At 37.6% G+C, this 22,563-nt stretch overlaps 2 protein-coding genes across 3 annotated transcripts in view; both read left to right on the forward strand.

The window, feature by feature from the left end:
• Positions 1-6,126: 6,126 nt before the first annotated feature.
• On the forward strand, positions 6,127-8,640 carry LOC149299771 (small ribosomal subunit protein uS9). 2 transcript variants are annotated; one of them, XM_089486102.1, is made up of 5 exons: positions 6,127-6,174; positions 6,948-7,049; positions 8,110-8,206; positions 8,364-8,411; positions 8,495-8,640. In XM_089486102.1, exons 1-5 carry the CDS (start codon positions 6,127-6,129, stop codon positions 8,638-8,640), a joined length of 441 nt encoding a protein of 146 aa, XP_089342228.1. The 2 variants fall into 2 exon arrangements, with proteins under 2 accessions (XP_089342228.1, XP_089342229.1); XM_089486103.1 differs by having other exon boundaries at positions 6,948-6,998.
• An 8,244-nt stretch (positions 8,641-16,884) lies between these two features.
• LOC149299772 (otogelin-like protein) overlaps positions 16,885-22,563 on the forward strand; it is a 70,224-nt gene continuing 64,545 nt past the window's right edge. Inside the window, exons 1-7 of the mRNA XM_089486044.1 lie at positions 16,885-16,963; positions 17,276-17,318; positions 18,275-18,323; positions 19,218-19,287; positions 20,105-20,203; positions 21,067-21,221; positions 21,675-21,796. Coding sequence (XP_089342170.1) covers positions 16,885-16,963; positions 17,276-17,318; positions 18,275-18,323; positions 19,218-19,287; positions 20,105-20,203; positions 21,067-21,221; positions 21,675-21,796 — 617 coding nt within the window. The remainder of the gene's footprint in view (positions 16,964-17,275; positions 17,319-18,274; positions 18,324-19,217; positions 19,288-20,104; positions 20,204-21,066; positions 21,222-21,674; positions 21,797-22,563) is intronic.

Raw genomic sequence — 22,563 nt, forward strand, 5'->3', positions numbered from 1 at the left:
TGACTATTGGAGCTGCAAAGGACTCTTTCTTAATGGAATATTTCCATAGGCATACTGAGGCCCTTTATCACCCCGTCACTCCTTCGTTCTAATGGCACGTTTAAGTTTTAAAGGGTAATTTGATCCTTAGGAAACATCTAATAATTCGCAAGTATGTAACAATTTCCTTGTTTTCCTTTAAAAAAGCTAGTTTGTGTATGTATGTATGTATGTGTATATGTGTATGTATGTGAGAGGCTTGGTTGAAGAAAGAAGACAGGTGGAGAAGCCGTGTTGTTGCACTGGTAAAATGTAGTTATATGTTGTTTCACTGAAAGTCGCAGTTTCCAAAAACCTATCAACGACGTTAAGTGAGGACTGGCTGTAATATGATGCCAGACCGTACCACGTATGCATTACAGAATAGCCTAATTTCCACTTTCCAGCTTTCCATCACAGACAAAACAAGCAACATTCAATACTAGCTTAGGAGGCTCCATCTTGTGGGACAATTTACATCTGCATCCGGAATACAATCTCCCACTGGTATTCATTAATACGTTTGCTTACATACATGATTGTGTTTCTATCCCCACGATATCTGAAACCACAGTCCTCCTTCTTTGGAAAATATATGCCTTTCACCTATATACAAAATCATATACTGTATATATAGGGGCATCTTATGGGAAAAATATATTTTTTTCCTTATGTAATGTAATTTTTACTTGAGGATTAATTGCTGCATTGTATATAGGATAGCATTTACCAAAAACCTGATTTTAGTTCCAATACGCTTCCTTTATCTGCAGAGAGTACCATCGCTGTAAGTGAAATGATATTTGAAGGCTTTGGTAATTAAAAGCCCTTGCTCCACAGACTTTCTTTAGTCAGAGTCAGGCTTGGTGATTAAGACTGAACCGGTCTATATCTTACCGCAGGCAGTATGATTAGTAATTACCGTGTCTGTTTACGATAGGGTTAAATAATACAGCTAGAACATATCAACGGCTAATATGCAAGTGTTTAAAAACAAATTAATTGTTTCAACATTTTGACTGTACAACAGCCCTTTTGCCGCAAAAGAGGCATACTCTCTGGTGCACAACTGCTCAATGCGACAGTTACAAAGGAGATCTCTGATATCCCTAATGGGCTATTTTTTGGTATTTTCATACAGCCTCCAAAACATCTGTTCCTTTCCGATAAAAAAAATATGTCATTTTACTGGCCCCTGAAAAGTATGATTGGATCTCAAAGAGACAGGCACATTAAATAGAACTATTAAATGGGGTTAAAACTGCTTTGGCAGATGACATGTAGACCATTTACACAGCAGACGCAGAGGTACTCATATGGAGAGTACATAAGACCCTTTATGTGCTTTTAGTAACTTCACTACTCTCTCTACCTTCAATACTGAGACAGACTGCATCAATGTATCGGGACCTGTGATGTAAGCTCCGGAGTTCTTTAGAAATGGTCTTATATCCAAGACCAAAGCTTGTTGTATTTGGATCATCTTTTAAATATTAGCAATTTCGCTGGTTCAGATATTTTTGTGCCCTGAGTATTTTTCAGGTACGGTATTTTAGGTTAGGATCTTATAAAAAAAATCCTCTTTAAGGTGTACTCTAAAAAAATTGTAAATGGCATTCAAATAATTATGATTTCTGCTTTATTTAAATCATATTTGTTTAATCTCTAAATTTCTACCCTCACTGCTGGATACTTTTCAACAAGACCAGGGTACACTCTGACCAATCTACCACCCATACCTTACTTTTTTGTATACTTACTGTCACAAACTTTGGGTTAATAAGTGCAGTTTGTAGTAGTCATTGTTGTGATTCCTGTCCCCCCTCATGTATTTCTCAGTGTATGTTGTGATTATAGTTACGCTTCTTGTTCTCTCTCACGTATTGCCCTCTCCATGTTTCACATGCCCTGCCCATTCACTTTAACCCCCTCATAACCCGGACACCATCGACTCCACCGGAACGCTCTTTTGTGGAGTTGGCCCACGGTTGGTGGGATGCGGACCAGGGGTGGTTCAGAGAGGGAGTTGCTGTAGATTCACGGCTGTAGATTGTGGGGTGTATTCTCAACCCTTTAACATTAAATGACATTACAGTTAAAACCAATGTAACCTTCTCCCCCCTCTTTTTTTCTTTCTTCTCTAACTACATATTATCTTCTCACCCTTCATCTAAGCCAGGGGTGTCCAAACTGCGGCCCTCTAGCTGCTGCAGGACTACATCTCCCATACTCCTCAGCCAGCCCCTTAGCTAAAAGAGCATTATGGGAGCATTATGTAGTCCTGCAGCAGCTGGAAGGCCGCATTTTGGACGCCCCTTATCGAAGCCATACAACAGCTGTACATTATAAGCATATTTTGCATCTTGGTTGTTATACCAATAGCTAACTACAATCAACCAATAATAAAATAACATATTGAACTAAATCACAATTGCATCAAACTTCAAGAGTGGGCCAAAATTCAGTGTGAGAGACTGAAAGAAAATACAGAAAATGATTACTTCAAGTTATGGCTTCTCCATTTTGGCTTTATTTTTCTTGAATAAATCATGATACGGTGTAATATGTCATGGGTGGTTGTTCATCTGAGGTTGTATTTACCTAATTTTTAAAGCTGCTAAGGAACAGATGATTGTTATTATGTCAGCCTGTAATTGAGGCTACCAGAGAAATCTGATATATAGGTGTTTTATAAGTGCAAAAAATAATGGATAAGTCTGGGCTTATATTAATTCCCACACCATAAAGTTGTGTGCTACAAAGACAACTCAACATATTTCACTTTGTGTGTATAATAAATCCACCCTGGTGTCTGCGAACAGAAAATAGGTATACTTCCCTTGGATACACAGTTCTCAGTGTACAGTATCTTCCAATAATTGGGTACATAAGAAACAAATATAGAGAAAAGAAAAAGGAACCGTGTGGTATTGTTAATTTATTTAACACATATGGAAGCTTGATATAGATGGACTCTATATCTATAGGTAGAGGCAACTTGTTGCCTTGTTATAAAGTGGTGCTCCCTTGTGGAGCTGCATCTTTTATGTAAGCGGATATTTTATACTTTATTTGAAGAATTAAAATATTTATTGATTGTATTTTCTTTTGTTTGTGTGATATCTTCATCTTTTAACTGGATGAGAATCTTTTTTATTCACTATTTTGTGTACCAGAGAAATCTGTCTGAGCTGCACTATTGACATCCAGGGGCATATTAATCAAGGTAATAATGGAAGGAGAGTATCAATGAGGGAATGTGTTTTGTTGAAAATACTTGAACTAGCCTTAACCCCTCCTCATTAACAGTATTGTGATAAACCTTAGGACATATGCAGTATACACATCTAGCCCTTTTTGCAGTGATAGGGGCATCTCCCTAACAACAGCATTGTACTGGACTTCTAGTCCTTTGTTGGTAGAGGTTAGTGAGATGCCTTGTGGCTCCCTACCTCTTCCTTACTGTGGTCTTCCTCGTCGGAGGAAAACCAAGAAAATCCGGCCCTCCTGCAGGCCTTCTGGCCGAGGAAGGAAATAAATGATCTGGCAAATCTCTTAGGGGAATGCCAGATGGAAGAATTCTATGAAGGATCAAGCTTCTGCTGCTTTTCAATAAGCACAAAGCACACTCCACAAGAAGCACGACACCTCAGGCTTCCAAAAAATTAGCATTTTACAGACTGAGATTCTTCTGCTTGAGACTTAGTGAGCCTCAGCCTCCCATTTCTCACAGTGTCTAAGACTCTCTAAAGTGTTGATTTAATATATTGAATTAATTAATTTAATTAACATTATTTAACCAGTCCACTGCTATCCTTAACCTTATAACTCTAAGCTAATCTTGACCTTCTTTCTTCCATCCATTGGTCTCAAATTCCCTATTAAACTTTCCTTTTTTTCATTTAAAACCGTTATTGTTTATTTCTTTTTTCATGGCAACGGAACAAACAAATGGGATTTCGGAAAATAAAAAAGTTGGATGAATATCGATGAATACGAAGACGGACAAATTTCGTCAAATGCGAATTTTCCCCCAAAAAACCTAACTCGAAAGCCGGTGCCCCAAGTCTAGTAAATAGAAATAATTTATATATCATTAATAGACGTTAAACATACTGGTATTGCAAGAGAAGAGGACCATGCTCTTGAGAGCTTACAATATTCATAACATGTATGTGGGGTATAACTGTAATCAAGGAATGTTACCAAATATAAGATACTCTAGGTGAGGTCTGACCAGAGATCTGTAAATAGGCAGAACCACTATACCCGGGAACTTGTGGGAAGCGGGTAGGAAGTGTGCAGCCCTGCTGATGTTGATGGGCAGTCCCGCTAATGTTGGTGGGAGATCTCGCTTACTTCACAAGACACACCGATGTTCAAGGGGGAAATAGGCAAGGAGTGGGGCAGAATGCCACTCCCGCAACCAGTAGTTTTTGGGTGGTGACCCGGAGAAGCGGAGATTCTCTGGGAGTCCCCAGGCGAAACCCAAAGAATTGCCAGGTATGAGAACCACCTCTCTCTTCCTGCTACTAATGCCTCTTGAGTTACAACTCGGCACCCTGCTTGCTTTTTCATACTTTATTGCATTGCCTGCATACCTTTTAATATGTTACTTAAATCTAAATATCTACTGCTCCCAAGTAATCCCAGTCATTTTGCTCATTGTAACAGTGTAGTAATCACCACTAAATCCATATTCTCAATGCAATACGTTTGAGGATCTTTTTTCCCAAACACCAGGCATTTGCACACATCATTCCAAAGCTACTGGTTTTCATCCTACGTTGCCAGAGACATACATCCATCCGTGCAATGACGCGGAAAGCAAGTAGTGCTACCCTGTAGCAGCTCATTTACCCGCTCCTATTTTAAATGCCTATTAATAAAACTGCTGAACCGGTCGTTGGGAGAAAGATGCAATCCATCTCGGCACTAGGTCCCTAGCCATACACAGGTAAAACCTCCCAAAAAGATATGGTGGAGGCAACCAGCTGCAGATCCTTATGTAACGTACTTTAAAAAAATCATTAGTTTCTAAATTATGTACAGGGCCGGCCCGACAATGGAGCCGAGTGGGGCAGCCGCTCCAGGCGGCACTTTTGAAGGAGCGGCACTTCGCCGCCCCAAGCCCTTTTTTTTTTTTCTTTCTTTCTAAAGCGAAAGAGAGAGAAAGGGGCGCCGAGTGGTTTTCGCTTACCAAGCTGTCAGTACCCGCTCGGAGCCCCTCTCTCCTCTGCGGCGAGTCTTCCTGTTCAGTCTCGGTGCTGGCTTGTAATGCTGAGTGCCGGAAGATTTCCGGCGCTCAGCATTACAAGCCGGTACCGAGACTGAACAGGGAGATTCGCCTTAGGACTGCTGAAAGGTAAGTACAAGGGGGGGGGGGGGGGGGGTAGATAATGGGGGGGGTAGATAATGGGGGGGGGCGGCAGGGACGGAGGGAGGAGAAGGGTAAAAAGGGGGGGGCGGCATTTTAAAATTCGCCCCCGGCGGCATTTTGCCTTGGGCCGGCCCTGATTATGTACACAACTCACAAAAATAGGATATCATAACACTAGCAACGAGGGAGCGCATACCATACAGAGCTATATGTAAACTATTTGGGACTTAAAAAACAATAACCAAAAAACCGAGGTGATTGCTTCTTAAATAACATGAGCTTTGCCCATAGTAATAATGTGTTATTAGATGAATAACACTATACTTATAATAAGACATACTTTGATATATTATATGTGAGGCACACTCGCGAAACTCCTCGCGTATAAAATATACATACAGTGGCAGATAACTATTATTTATTATACTCCTAAGCTTGTCTGCTATTTCGTATGTTTTAAAAAAAAAAATGTATGTGATCCCGAATCCAAAATGGCCGCCGTCGCATCGTGCCCAAAACGCAGTCATCGCGAGTTTACGTCATACGTCAGGCAAAGTTGGCCCTTGATGATCGGCTCTGGAAACCCCGTACTTCCTTTTCTCGTTGCTGCCCGTCGCGGAGAGGTGAGTGGAGCATGGGCTCTATCCCTATAACACTCTTTTAACCACCGGTATTCGCGATCATGGCCTCTCTGACACCCGTGCCTGCTTCCCTCTTTCCCCAGGAACATGCCGGCTAAAGGACCTCTGCAGTCCGTCCAGGTTTTTGGGCGTAAGGTGAGTTTGTGGCTTCATGTGTCGGGGGAGGGAATGACCGCGTGTGCGGCCCTGTCGGGAGAACCTACTGCTTCTCCTTCTGTCCTGCTGTCCGCCGTTGAGGAGAAATGTGCGAGAGCGCCTGGCTCTGTGTAAAGCCGCAGGCCGCAGCTGGGACTGCGTGTCAGGGAGAGGCCGCCTGGCGAGCATCGCGGCCTGCGGCCTATGAGTGCGATAGGTTCCTGGGCTTGGTGTATGGCAGCATCACGGGTGCTGTTTTTTGTGTGTGTGTATATACGTGTGTGTGTGTGTGTGTATTTTATATATATATATATATATATATATATATATATCATAGGCTAGGAATGAGCTCTATGTATGTTCTCCAGTAGGCTATAGCAGATCCACATGGCTTTATTTTATATTGGCCCTTTCCCCTATAGCATTAGTATCTGTTTGGCAATGTAGAGATGCCAGCTTCCTTAGGTGTAAATGGCTAGTAATGCCATTTCCCTGTGATTTCATGCATGAAGCAGTTGGCTGTGGCTGAGCATGTGCCGCCACATGTCATATCACTACTGATTAGTCAAACCATTGCCAACGGTAGCCTTGTAGTGATTGTAAATGGGTCTTTTTATTAGTGTCACTATTTGTATGTTTTTGCTTGGGTGACAGATATAGCCATAAAGGATAAAAGCATAAATTCTGCCCTGCTGTCCTGAGACCGAATGTTCAGTATATGTTTGTATGATGTATGCATGCAATTTACACCAAATGTTTTTTTTTTTATGTAGAAAACAGCTACTGCTGTTGCCCACTGCAAGAGAGGCAATGGTCTCATCAAAGTTAATGGAAGACCCCTGGAGATGATTGAACCTGCAACTTTGCAGTACAAGGTAAGGTTTATGTTCGGTGTTGTACATCAGTTAATGGACACAAGTATAGATTTCACACAAGTATGTGGTCACAGGGAGTTAAACGTGCTGTTAAAATTGCTCTGATTTTGCAATATAAGTTATATTCAGTTGATAACTTTTACGGTAAAATACCCAATAGTGTTGCAAATAGAAGCCACTGTTACAAAAGCCGCATACACCTTGAAGTCTACGCTGCATCGTGGTATTGTGCCTTTATCGACTGATCCTGATATGGAATTCAGCAAGTCTCTAGATTTTATAATGTTTTGGCATCCATGATCTTGCTCTCTTACCAGTAACCCATGAGAAGGTTAATCTCTAGATTGTTTTATGTTGAATATTAAATGTTTATGTACACCCCTTTTGTTTTTTGTATTCTGACCTGTATAAAATAAGCTGATGCAATGTCTTATATTTACCCTTCTTGGGATGTTGGCTAAAAACCATTTGCAAATTTTCTGTTACTGAGAAATAAGTACTCAATGCAGCGGGCATTTGTTTAATCTTTAAGTAATATGGAAAGCAATGATTGGTGTATTAGTTACATTAAATCGTCTTTAATGTTTGAGGGAAACCTTTGTTATCTCCACAATGTGCACAGTATGTTGGTGAGCAGGAGTCCATGTCTGTGGATGTACATTCAATATTCAATTGTTCATGTTACTACATAGCCCAAGCCTGACAATCTCATAGGACACAGGCTGGTAGTCATAGTGAATAAACATTCTATAGAAAGTATAAAGTAGAATATTAACTATTCAACCTCATTTCAGTCCCTTATTAAAATATTAGAATCTCAGATTGAGAAAGTGATCTACTGAGTTCCCGTATTTGAAAGAATATGCACACCTGACAGCATGAGCTGTCTACCAGGAGACATTGAGTTTTTTGGTTTTATACAAGGTGTTTGGGGTCATGTACTATAGAAGTACCTCTTCCATAGTTGGCATGTTAGATGTGTGGAAGCTTATCGTTAAATTTTATTTTGCAGAATTGATTACTACAGTTCTACATTGAATTTCATTTTTTCCCCTCCTAGCTGCTTGAGCCGGTTCTTCTCCTTGGCAAGGAACGATTCGCTGGTGTTGACATCAGAGTTCGTGTTAAGGGAGGTGGTCATGTTGCACAAGTTTATGGTAAGAGTGATGTTTCATTAAAATGCATATTTTATATGCAGAAGTAGCTGGCGTAGAACTGCTTTCTTGCATTAGGTAGAATATAGTATTAGTGATACACTTCTGATGTTGCCTGAGCTGCCAACATATAACACGGCCTCCTTCATTGTTTCCACAGCAATCCGCCAGGCTATTTCCAAATCACTTGTAGCCTACTACCAGAAATGTAAGTATTGTTTGTTTTCCCCCTTTGCCAAATGCTACGCTGGTATGGAATTGTCTTTAATTTGTACATTTTGTTCCATATAGATGTTGATGAAGCTTCAAAGAAGGAAATTAAGGATATTCTCATCCAGTATGACAGGACCCTTCTTGTTGCAGATCCTCGTCGTTGCGAGTCCAAAAAGTTCGGTGGACCTGGAGCTCGTGCTCGCTACCAGAAGTCCTACCGTTAAACCTGTTCTGTATGTTTTTCTGGGAATAAACATTAAAAAAATATAATCTGTGAAAGCTTCTACTCTTGTGTCCTATGCTATCATAAGTGTTTGGCTATGAAAAACTTTATATACACTAATCAAGTATTTGGGTTTTCTCAAGTTTTTTGTTCAAGGGGCATGTAGTTCTCTGGCTTTACAGGTACACAGACAACTGTAATGAATCCAGTTTTCACGTGTCGAAACATGTTTGAAAACTGAATATTTTAATATGCGTTCCTCTAAAACGGGGAGAAAAATCACTTGCTGAACACAGAAGCTGCAAAAGCTGCCGTCTTAGTCTAAGGGCTGCCGATCAGTGGCAGGAACGTACACCTATTTAAGTCATGCGCGCTGGGGTCATAATATCCCTGCACCCAGTTTCCCCAGAGCTAGCGCTAGAAGAGTACATCACTTGGTTGGCAGAACAAGTCCTGCGGGACATTTAGGTGTTATGTGGGGTAATGGACAGGTTCTGCAAAGTCCTTCCAAGGCATTGGCAAAGGACCACGTGAAAATGTAAAGGGGCCACGCTGCTATCATTTACTAAAGTGCATATGATGTTTGGAGTGCCCCCTAAACAGCTATACCAAAATAGGAAAGTAAAAAGTGGAAAGTATTGCTAGTTAAGTCTTACATTTAAAATCATGGGGCATATTTAAATAACTGATAGATCTTTGAAATAACAGGAAAGTTGTTTGAGAAAAAGGTGTATCGGAGATGCCCATCATTTTCTGCAGCTGATGTTGGTGTGCATCTCTGAGAAACAGCTGAGACTATGGGTTGGTGGAGCAATAGCTTCCTGTGATGGTAGCACTGGGTCATCATGAGACAACAACGGAAGGGCAGGGCGTTGGTGATCTTGGCACCGTAACATGTTAGACTACACTTTGAGGGCAAAAGGACCACATGGTTCAGATATAACACCTGAAGAAGCATCCGTAAGAAGTTTGTAACACCTTTTTCCCCATCTTTGTGTATACATAAAAATACGGGTTTGGGTTGGAGACATGTCCTGATGTACATGTTCCAGAAATGTCAATAGTACCTTTCCTTAAATACCATATTCATATTTGCTGGAATAACTAGTACTTCATTAGAATAAATAGAATTTCTTTTCAACTTTTGGATCTATTTGCTGAAAGGAGTTCAGTCAGCTCCTTGACTTCGCTATACATTGTAAAGGTCCAGCCTCTGTAAGATGCTGCTATAGAAAGAGCTCGGTTAGCCCTGTGAAACACATAATGAAATCAGCGAGATTAAGTGTCAGGAATTCTTAAATGCATTGTCCTGTGTTTAACTGAAAAAAGCATGTGTTATTATACAGTACATATATTTATACTTTATTTATAAATATACTTTTAACCCAGAAAATCCTCTGTCAGAGGATGTCTATCGATGAAACATACTGTTAGACTAGAGGACCTTACTATTACTTATTTTATATAGCGCCATTAAATTCCATAGCGCTGTATAATGGGTGGAATGGACATAAGAGGTAGTATTTAACATAATTCGACTTACAGAGACAACAGGTGAGGAGGCCTTATATAAAAAAAATACTCCGTAAAATCTAATTATCTTTCTTGGTAAACGGTTTAAATTGGATTAGGCAATATGCAGTAAGGCCTCATAAACAAATTCCCCACAAAAGGTAGAACTAAAGAAACTTTCATCAGCTGCTGAAAGCTCTAGGGAACTCAAAACTGCTCGGGAAATAATTGCTAATACATAATTGACAAGAAAAACTTCAATAATGAGAAAAGTTTCTACACCTTTGTACCAAATGGGCATTTCTCAGTGACTATACAGAAGTAACCCCGTTTTATTTAAAATCTATTTAACCCCTTAAGGACAATGGGTGGTCCCTAAACCCATTGAAAACAATGCATTTTGAGCCTGTACATGTATGGGCTTTGTCATTAAGGGGTTAAATTGAATCACTTTATTAAGGTGACATTTTCACCCAACCCTGACCTATTTGAATAGGAAACTGCACATGTTTAAAAGCCACATTTAATTAGATAGGATACCTGTCAGCTGACCTTTGATACTAAAGGCCATAGTACTACCATCTAATACTTTCAGATAGTTACATGCTGTGAATGATCCACTGCATCCCATTTCCATCACACAATAAAGTCAATTGTGGCTGACCGCTAGCAATGACCTATTCTGATTCTATGTTTACTGAATTGTGTCCATTGTGAGGCTTTTTCTGAAGGAGAAACTGTAGCCCAGAGAAGCATGTTGGAAAAACAATTTTCAATGAATAATGAATGTAGATAGATAAACTGGCAAATATTAATTTGCTTCCGAATGGTATTGCATTCAGGATCAGTTGCTATTCCTGCACGGACCTGTGGGTGTCTATGATGGTCCATCCATATTTAAAGAATTGGCAGTACTCCTGATTGCATTGGTCTAAATGTTTTTTTTTTTTTTCACTTTGTCTCTAAACTTAATGCCTTCATTAAAAGTCCTTTTGGTAATTGCCCCCAAAAATATGTCATGAGAAAATGCTTCGAAAGATGGTTGCTTCATCAGAGTTCATGTTGCTGTGTTGCATACAGCTTAATATTCCGCTGTCCTTAGGTGAAAATATACCTTCTTGTACAATTCCAGTCTATTTATTCCAGGAGATTGTATGCAATGGCTTTAATGCTATGATGGTTGATAAATCCCAACTTAAAATAGAGAGGCTGGAAGGCCCAAAGCATACCTGACAAATTAGGTAAATACAACCTCAGATGGACAACAACACATGACATATTACTCTGTGTCCTGATTTACAAAACTAAAGCCAAAATGGAGAAGCCATGTGTGAAAACCTAAGTATGCCTCATAATTCAATAGCTTGGTGACCCACCTTTTGCAGCAATAACTTGAAGTAATCATTTTCTGTATCATCATTTTGGCCCACTTTTCTTTACAAGGTGGCTTTAGTTCATTAAGGTTTAGGGGCATTTACTTATCAGCATTTTGATCGGGTTGAGGTCTGGACTTTGACTGGGCCATTGCAACACATTGATTCTTTTCTTTTTCTTGTCAAGCCATTATCATTTGTTATGTTTTATTAATATAGTGCCAACAATTACAGTATTATATAGCGCCTTCTTACAATACACATATTCAAGGGGTATAAAAAAAATAGAATTGACAGACTAAGACAAACGGATGCATTAGGAAAAATAGGCCCTGCTTACACATGGCACATGTAATCTGCCCATGTTTTCCTGCTGTAGAATCCTTAAACCTTATTTGATCCTCGGGCTTGTCGTATAGTCAAGGATACCCTTATGCCTATACCATTCATCTTTAAATTTCCACATATTTACCACCCTCTCAATGAAGTTACGTTTACAAGAAGTTACAGCTTCTTTACATTACATCCATACCTATGACCTTCTAGTTTTAGACAATGACTGCTTCTCCTACCATTTCTCGTACTTTGAAGTAAATTTCCTTCAAAGATATCTTTGAAGGAAACACCACACTGAGTTGATTCTTCATGGCAATTCTATTGAAGCCCTGCTTGTACAATTCCTCCATATATTTCCCAGCTTCTAACTACCAAAAAATAAAGATGGTATTTATTATGTCCTATAGTTGAAAGAATACAACGTTTTATTGGTAATTAGGAAATTTACTATTATATTCATTCTTATTAAATACTTAACAATAATTGAATTCCCAGTAAATATTAGAAGTCAGTGGAGAACTATGTCTTATCAAAGTCTAGACTTGGCAACATTAAAGCTATGTATACCACGGTGATACATTGATGATCCACTGCATCCCATTTATTACAAGACTTTTTTCTGTGGCATAAACTGTTGTGGCACTGGCTTGGCAACAATGTTCTGCCTACAACTCAGGCTACTTAAGCTCAATATGTACCCTAGCTTTGTGAGTAGGTCTAAGGTCCGGCTCACTGTCCAACAGCTTCCAACCTCTTTTACTACTTCACTTTTCTTGGAAAGAAGGTGAAAAGGTTAGTTTAAAGATCGAAATTGTTCCCATGTTGTTGGTTTGGGATCCTTTTAAGGGTTATTTGGGTGAGGAATAAAGAGCCTACCCACTTTTTTACCTCACAAATTGACTTGGACTAAAAGTCCATCCGTTTTATGTTAGCTAAGTAACACTTTTTCCTCACCTCCTCTGCGGTACCTTGATGTGGTAGATGAACTTGTGTGGTTTGGCCAGAGTACTGTACTAAAGCCCCATATTTACATGATGTATACATTTGCAGGTTTGAATTTGTGTGCTGTTAATTTATTTAATATGGCTAAATATCGTGTCATTTCACGGAGTGATGATGGAAACTGTTTTCCGAAGCAACTATATGACTGAGTGCATTTGGTCAAGTGTTTTATTTAATATTGGCAGTTAAAAACATAATTAGATGAAACAATATAGTTACAAATACGTACATAATATATATCTCCATATAATCTAAAATGTAAAAAATATACTTAGTGTTATAGGCGCTTATACTAAGCATGTATCCCAAGGATATTCAAGTTTTACTTCTAAATTGCAAACCATCCTTTTGAGAAGGCGGATTTCTGCACCTGGCATATACAATTACCCTTATTTGGGTGGTCACAAATACATTTGTTCAAAGAATTTGGGCAAGAAGACAGGGTGACATTGTCAAAATCGCACAATTCAGAAGCTGATCTGGGGTTCTTAAGATTTTTGGGAGGCTTAACCTATAAGAAGCTTAAGTGGATTAATTGCTTCCAAGAAAATAGAATACGCCAGGACGTGTGCTGTGTAAATTAATCAGAATTGAATTTTAACTTCTACTACAAACTGACATCTCATGGGTTTTCTCTCTCACAATAGGTAAATGCAACCATTGTGCACATATAGAAGGTATTTGTACTTCGACGTGGACACCTTTCCAACTTTCAGGGTTAATGTTACATTTTCATTTATTCCTCATTAAAAATAGAATAAATCATCTGTTATTACAGAAATAAACAAGCCTTTCCATGTATGAGAAATTCCTGTCGGGGGAAACAGCAGTACTCACTGTATATATTGAGTGGAATACGATCGCTGTGCAGTAACAATTGGAAAGGAGCTATTTTAGTAATGCCATAATCCATTTTCAAGTTCTCCAAAATGTTATGATATATACAAATGCCATAGAGTGTAACTAAAAATAATCCTAGTCATTATTATTATTTTCATTGATTTCTATAGCTCCATCATATCCTGTAGCGCTGTACAATAAGCAAACAATATATCAATGTGGACTTTCCTCTCATTCAAACAAAGCAATTGATTATGGAGAATAAACCAAGGCAAGTCCAAGTTGCAATATGAGAAATAGAACCAATGTGTAATTCATTTGTAGCTGCAAGGAAACATAAAAGCTCGGTAACAAGTGAATATACTTGGCGGTATTAAATGTAATGTGTATTTATCTAGGTTTGGGTAAAAGAAAATGATCAAATTACTACAAATTACTACTATGTAATATAAGTATAGCAATGCCACACTTGAACAAATGTTATATTGAAAAGCAAATACATTTATGTTGCGTACTTTTTTCTCCAGAGACTGGATAGAGTATCCGATATACATAAATGGTGGTTGGTTTGAAGAAACCAAAAATAATTCTATATTCAGTAGGGTATGTAGCTTGATGGCAAATTTTAAAAATGGTAGAGAATTTGCATATGGAATGATCATTTTCACTCCTAGCACTTTATAAAATGACAGTAGATGTATGGTATGGTTTATTTTGCCAAATGATGGCATCATTTTATGTATGGACTTTTCTTGTTTCTTTGAGAAGCAGTATAAATCACCAGCACAGGAATTCAAGCTGTTATTTAAATGGAGATCCATATAACTAAGTATGTAGCTTTAAGTGGTGGCACATATATAACCAGCGACAGTCCTAGGGACTCTTGAGTACTAAGAACTGCAAGCTGTATTACTAAAGTGGCAAAATCAACCAATGAAGTGGGGAAAATGCTTGACATTTTTAGTTAGGTACTTTAGAAGAGACTGTTTCTTTGTATGGTATATTTCTGGAATTAGCATCTTAAATTATTATTATTATTATTAGATAATAAAAATGTCAGAACTTTACACAGTGCTTTTTAGAAAATGCGCACTCAAAGGGTATGACAAAACTGGAACTGGAACTGACAGACTAAGACAGTCCTTATGAGAGCTCATTTGAGCAGCGCCCTCCTCACCTGTTGTTTCTGGATGTCATCTTGTTATGCTAAATATTAATTGTTATCTCCTGTCTACCCTTTGTACAGCGCTGTGGAATCTGATGGCGCTATATACAACAATAAAAAATAATAAAAATATTAATGAGTCAGTTTCATCTCACAATGTGTTGCAAAATAATTAACACAAGAATACAGAAAACGTAGCACACACTAACAAGTACATAAATACAGGTTTTGGGGGAGCTGCAGAAATTAAAAAGCACACACTCAACAAATACATCCTGCAAATGCTATTTAAAAAGAAGCATACATTTTGGGCATTCTTTCACACCATATGTTGCATAGCCCACCACTTGGCAAGCCCTATATAATCCTGGATGGACTGGAGGTGAATCAGTGGGACTACGAGCCTTTTAACCCACTGAGACTCTCCTGCAATTTAAAGCCCTGTCTGGGCACCATTAATGAGGCATCTGTGTGGCAGGTGGGGTGCTTAACCCTAAGGTGGGAAATCTGCAAATATACACCAAAAAATACAAAAAGGCACTCACACCTACATGTGGTAATGTAATGTGTTGGAATCCCCAATGTTTTTTTCCCCTTTTTTGGTATATTTTTAGGTCCTGGACAGATTTCAGACTTAACACTCTTTCCACTGCTAAGGTGCCTCATTAATGGTATTCTTACTTTTCGTTAAAAAAACAATAAGCACATTTTACTGCAGACATTGCATGACATTTTTTCAATACATTGATATTTGTGTTAAAAATGTAACCTAAACATTTTATTTGAAAGGAGTATTGCCACACATATTAATCTATATATATATATATATATATATATAAGCATTGCAAAACAATTTTGTGGCCTTTAAACACCATATGACATCATTTTATATATGATTTTATACATTCAAAGCTATTATCTGCAGATTTTTCATAAACTCCTTTAACCATGCAAATGCTGGAAGGATGTGTTCATATCTGCTGGAAATCAACATAGTATGCAATATCATATAATATATGATGTAGAGTCATATAATATAAGTAATATAATGCAAAATATAATAATTGTTAAAAACACAGCTGTCTATCATGTAAGAGCAAAGGCTGGTTTTCAAACGGCTGCTTTTTAGAATAATTCTTTTATCTGATTTATTACACGGTGAAAAAATTAGTAGCAGAACAGCTTAATGTCTCATAAATGTACGTTTGCTATAATGTAATGGAGTGTGTTACATAAACCGGGATGGGAGAAAGAAACAGGCAGTATGCTAAATCAACTAATCTCATAAATCTGTGAATTTCATAATCACCATGTTATAATTTATGTTACTCTATAAGCGTTTTGCTGATTCAGAATTTTGTCCAGGGATGCTGAAAAATGACAAAAAAGCAGGTTGTGGACATAAAAACTGAAAACAGATCTTAAGTCGTTAAAAAACCTTCGGAGGAAAGAATACAGCGACATATCTACTAAGGTGTATTTGATTAGCATTCTACAGTGTGCAATTAATGCTTTGTCTAAGTGGAACAGCAGCTTCAAAACAAAGGAGATTTTAGGATCCTACGACAGATCAAAGGAGATCAGTTTGCATAACAGGGAAGCCCAGCATTGCCCTCAGTTATTTAAAGGGTTAATAAGCTGGGCACACTGAAACCGTACAGAGGCATCTTAATATGACACCTTATCTTATGTCATCATCCGCAATTGTTATAAAAGGATAATTCAGCCTTTAGCAGACTAAAACATGCCAGTCTGCGTGAGCATGAGAAACTGATACAGACAAGGAGTTATCATGCATCACTAATGAGGAAATCTCAGCCAGAGAACTCGCTAGCAACATTTCCAGAGCCCCCTGAAGATTCGACTGCTTAGGTTTTTTGTCTCTGGCTCTTGAAATGATAACGATTTCAATCCAATGAGCAGAATAAATATCCTCCAAAGCAATTTCTTTTTAAGATGCCATAATAGACAAAGGTCAGTTATTTGGATGCAATTCCGGCTCCGAAGTTAAACTGAGATGAACATTGTGGGAAATCTCCAGTTGATGAAACCTGGGAGCACTCTGTTCTTGTGTATTTTACTGCCCTGGTTTATAGGTAAGTTGTCAAAACCACATATTGATGTTTCGAGAGGCGATTTACAGCTTTAAACGTAGAATGTTATATGTCAAGATGGAATGTTGTGTTATATTAATGCATGCTTGTTTTAATCTTTCTTGAAAATACTAATGTTTTATCACACAAATAACAAGGTTTCTCACAATATGTTGATGCTCAGGCATCCCTTTAGCGAGATATCACCTTTAGACACTGGGCAGCTAAATAGAAATTAAACTGACACTTCTTCTTTAAAGAAACAAGTGTTTACTTTTTGTACTGATGAAATCTAATTACATTTTTAATTTCTAGGGTCCCTCTCATCACCTTCAACTCCGAAAGAAACAACATCAAAGTAAGTGTATGATTTATCTAATTTTGGCTGAATCCAGTAATGATAGAACACAATTTGAGAGATGTATTCACTAAAGTCAGAGTTTGCAGGAGAGATGCAGTTTCAGCATGTGTTAGAAGGGGCAACCCTGGTAAGCTTCTTTTGCAAGAAGAGGTAAAGTTGCTCTGCACAACGAATGCATAGTTAAATCGGTGAGAATTCTTGAAAGTCACCTTACCCGTTGGATTCTGCTCTATACAGGGTCAGGGCAGCTCTTCTTGCCAGAGATGCTCAGCAGGGTTAGCCCTTGGCGATGTATAATAATGAATAAAGCATAATTAGAGCTGCAATTCTCAAGCATTATTAATGACATGATTGCAAATGACTTATTTGATTAGGCTGGAATAACAAGAATAATGGATACTCTTGTGGCGTGACAATAGTTCTACACAACACGATTCCACACAGAATGCAATTTGGAGGTTATTTGATAGATTTTTCTATCAACATCTTGAGAATGCATTGTTATTGTGTTTAGAAATAGAAATATTATTTGTGTCCTTCATTTGCATTTTATGTACATCATAAAATGAAATCAATAATATGTCTTGGCAAATGGACTTTGTCGCCAAATGCTTCATGTAGAACATTTCTGGAAGGTTTTCGAACAACAAAAATGTTACAAAGTCTAGGTGAAATGAAATAGAGGCTGACTTTGTCCGGAGCCAACAAAAAAAAATCCAAGGTGCTTTCCAAATGCAAGCAGCTCATTCTCCAGCTCAGAGATCTGTGAAGCTCTCGTCAATTGTGAAAGATGAGATTGTGCACATACAAGTTACCTTTTAAATGTTAACCCAAGAAAGGCCTCTTTGATAGGTGATGGAAATCAGAAAAAAAAACCCCTTTCCCCTAGGAATAGCTTATTCAGATTCCTCCTAGACCTTTCAAAATACAAGATACTTTTTGTTTTCTTCCAGAAACGGGTTTAATGCAATTCGCCAGAAAAGAGATCTCTTAACAGCAGAGGTAGGTTATACCTTCGAGAGAAAAACTTGCCTCTGAACCGAGTCTTAGGCAGACAATGAAGCCTTTGTCTCGTGACAGAGAGAGGTAAAAGCGCGGGCAGGATCAATCCCGTTTTTGATACCTGCTTTGGTTTTCAAACTTCGACTGTCTCACTTAGCCAGCTGTTGAAATCTACTTCACTCTTCCTATAGATCTAACATTTGACCAGAGAATGCATCACATTGTTAATTGTAGATATTTTCATAGCCTTGAATATGTTGTGTCTGATATTCAAAAAAATATATAATACAGCTAATTTAACAAAGAAAGTGTGTGTTTTGGGGGAAAAATACTGGACCTATATAATAATAATTATTATTATTTAGAATACATTTTACTTTAATGACAGACATCACTTAATTTCACTTAATTTCATGTGTTTAGACATTCTATTAAAAGTTGACATTGCATAAAACAAATCTTTATTTTGGAGACCATCCCAAATACACAAAAACGAATTGTTGCAGATTTGGCATTTTTTTTTAAGAAATACAAATGTTACTGATAAGCTGGCTGCCTTCTGTAAGCGTGTATCTCAGGATTTTCCTGTGTGTGTCATCAAACTATACGTTGTAGAAGTTCCTTTTCACAATTTTCTAATTCACTAGTAGATTCATTCATTCAAACTGTCAGTGCAAACAAACACACAAAGTGTTTGTTACATCTTAGGTGGAACATAAATATATAAGAAAAAATATTTTAAACAATGTTTCAAAAATAATCATGAAAAATATTTAATGCAATAGGTATCAATAAAAAACATGTGATATTCAGATAGCTATGGAAAATGGCCACTCACTCTTGATATTATTGAATATTATTTGTTTGTTTGTTTATCCGATTTTGCTGTAACAGGACTATGGAACACCCTTTTCCAGAGCTCGGATTCATCGGGTTCTCACAGAAGTCCAAATACCAAAAGAAGGCAAGTGCTGGCTTATTTTACATCAAATAGAGACTTATAATATACCTGCAAACAAACCTGGTTTCTTGGTTATTGACCTTATTAGAGTCATCCAAATTTCTAGAAAACTACTTTGAAGTAGGAAAACAAAACCATAACTTTATTCTTTATTAAGTGTTTGGTTACGTTTGTGCCTAGGCTTTTTATGCATGTCACTGTGTTCCTTATTTAGAATTGTCAAAATGTTTGCCATATCTAATAATCTTAATTTCATTTTCTAGAAGTTTTCTGAAAAAAATATGGGAAATACCACCTTGTATATTATTTAAAAAAATGAGCAAATTAACTTTTTATAGAACACTAGCAGATTCTGCAGTGTTATTACAACAGTGAATTTGGCCAATAACATTAAAATTGACAATATACAATATTGGCAATAACATTAACACACTTTGTAATGGTACAGCAGAACAGATCCCTGCTCTTGTGAGCTTACCACAGTTTTGGTGTTTCATACAAATGAATCTTGATCATGGTTCATATGGAAGACAGTATGGGCTCAACTAGGACTCAGATTAGACTAGACCTACATCAGGAACTTCAACGGCAGTTTGATAGATAAATCCTACGGTGTAGAATGATCAACTTGGTAGATCTGTTCAAAGCCTGGATTGCTATGGTGTTGATAGAGTCTATGCAATGAAGGACAGTGAGGGTTATTTTTCAGGTTTGTCTCCTTTGAAAATGTCTCAGGAATGATTCGATTACTTCCTTTATTTCCTTAATATAGCAAGAAATCAGAAAACAGACACTCTACAATGTATTTGCTTTCCCGCAGATTCCTGCCCTCATGGCTGCCTTAATGGAGCAATTTGTACGGAGGCTGGGGGATGTGACTGTGAGACCTTTCAGGCACAAGGACGCAGATGCCAGTTTGGTAATTGTTACACAAACCAGCTCGCTTCCATTGTTTATTTGAAGGATATTTAGCTACTGCTGAAAATGCAATTTTCTGGCCAGATACATTTAAAGATAGTTTGTTTAGGGAACTTTTTCTAAGACTTAAGACAAATTATAATTTTATTAAATATATTTAGGCATCCTGATGCACTCTTTTTGTTTCTAGAGTACAATTTCAATCATTCACAGAAAAGTATAGATATATTGAGTTTAATTCCCTGAAGCAGGAAAAATAGGCATTATACAAGGTCAGCTCAACCTTTCTTGCAGGAGAAGCTGATTGGGCCCAGTCCTCTATGATGTAAAGTGAAGTTGATGAGTTAAAAAAAAAATCTCCTGGAAACTCACTTGCAGATTCCCCCTTTATTGAATAACTTACGTTGAGTAAAACATTATAGTGGAAACACTTGATAAAGGTCTAGATAAGCTGTTTGGCAGGTCACGTTTTCCGCATAAGCCAGTAAGAGACATTTCAAAGAATCGGAATAACAGTGTGTATGGAATATTCATTTGTTTGTGCTTCATGGCGACTCATTGCAACTTATTTGCAAAATGTCATTAAATATTGCATTGTATGGTTATTGATTTCTCATATTATTAGCTTGTAGCAGTTTTTAGCCATTTTGGAAATTTGCAGTGACTAACACAAACCTAATAATTACTCATCCTTACCAATAGTCTTGAAACATTTGGTTGAAAAAATCTTAACTTGAAATCTATTTGCCACCTAGACTACGCCATTGTTAATTGTTTACTTGATGCTAGGGAAACACTGGTTTAGAGATTTATGATTTTATGTTGCTTGCACCAAGTTCTAAAATGTGTTACTATTTTTCACAGTCCCAAACACAGGCAAAGACAGAGATGGGATCTGCAAATCATGGGGCCAGTACAATTTTGAAACATTTGATGGCATCTACTTTTATTTTCCTGGAAACTGCTCTTACATTTTTGCCAGGGATTGCAGTGAAACAGTGCCTCTTTATACTATTTGGGTATGTGTTTGTTTTTAGTTATAGTTTGTGAAATATTATTATTTTCCTCACTTGAACATCTTCTTCATATTCAGTCTTATTTAGTCTTATTATATCTTGCTGTTTTACATAAGGTTTAATCAACACAACAGTATAGACCTTGATGGCTACTAAAAAGACATTTTTCTAGACAACAAGGAAATCTCAGGCTTACTACTTATTGTGTCTGAATAATGATACTAGGAAAATTAACATTTGTGATGACGACACTGATGACACTTTCCTCAAATTTGTATTTAATGTGCGTTACATGCATACTGTAAGAAAACATTTGAATGATTAGTATTGAGACAATGTTTAATGGTCTTCTATAAGAGATCGAAGGATAATTCTTATTTACAGCAGCATCAATAAATGAAATTCCATAGTAAATTTTGGCTGCCCAAATTCTTAAGCTCTTTTCTAATTTTAAAGGTTCACAACAGTCCTCATTGTGATGGTTCTGTGTACTCATGTCCACGGTCTATCAGTATGTTTTTTTCAAGCCAAGAAGACATTACCATCTCTGGGTATGAAGTGAGAAAGGGAGGTATACGGTAAGGAATTTTCTAAACACATGTTAATAGTGTATTTTTATCCTTTACCAAAAAGTGAGGGAACAGAAGAAAAAAAAAATCTTAATGAAATCAATATTTGGTGTGACCACCCTTTTCCTTCAAAACAGCAACAATTCTTCTAGGTACACTTGCACACAATTTTTTAAGGAACTCGGGAGATAGATCCAAATGTCTTGGAAAAATAACCACAGTTCTTCTGTGGATTTAGGTAGCCTCAGTTGCCTCTCTCTCTTCATGTAATGCAAGATAGCCGTAAGGATGTTGAGATCAGGGCTCTGTGGGGTCATATCATAACTTCCAGTATTCTTTACTCTAAAGATAGTTCTTAATGACGTTGACTTAATGTTTGGGGTCATTTTCATGCTGCAGAATACATTTGGGGACAATCAGATGCCTCCCTGATGGTATTGCATGATGGCTAATTATTTGCCTATACTTCTCAGCATTGAAGAGACCATTAATTCTGTACAAATCCACATCAAAACTCAATTTGCAGAAATGCAGCCCAAAACTTGCAAGGAACCTCCACCATGCTTCACGGCAAACACTCATTATTTTACCACTTTGGTGAACAAACCAAATATTTGCAATTTTAAGTCCAGGGCACCTGCTGCCATTTTTCTTCACCCCAGTTTTCAGGAATAGTTGACTCGCTTGGCCTTTTTTTCTACATCATGACGTTTTGGCTGCAAGTCTTCCATCAAGACCAATTCTGACCAGAATTCTCTGGACAGAAGGTGGGTATA

This window comes from Sceloporus occidentalis, unplaced genomic scaffold (genome assembly GCF_023333645.1).
Source record: "Sceloporus occidentalis isolate IW3139 unplaced genomic scaffold, rSceOcc1.0.p SCAF_28, whole genome shotgun sequence".
Lineage (NCBI taxonomy): Eukaryota > Metazoa > Chordata > Lepidosauria > Squamata > Phrynosomatidae > Sceloporus > Sceloporus occidentalis.

What these genes read in the sequence shown, in the direction of transcription:
- LOC149299771 (XM_089486102.1), top strand. Translation starts at nt 6,127, where the DNA reads ATGCCGGCTAAAGGACCTCTGCAGTCCGTCCAGGTTTTTGGGCGTAAG. An exon ending in CTGCAACTTTGCAGTACAAG is followed by an intron (nt 7,050 to 8,109) that starts GTAAGGTTTATG and finishes TTCCCCTCCTAG; the next exon opens with CTGCTTGAGCCGGTTCTTCT. An exon ending in TCATGTTGCACAAGTTTATG is followed by an intron (nt 8,207 to 8,363) that starts GTAAGAGTGATG and finishes TTGTTTCCACAG; the next exon opens with CAATCCGCCAGGCTATTTCC.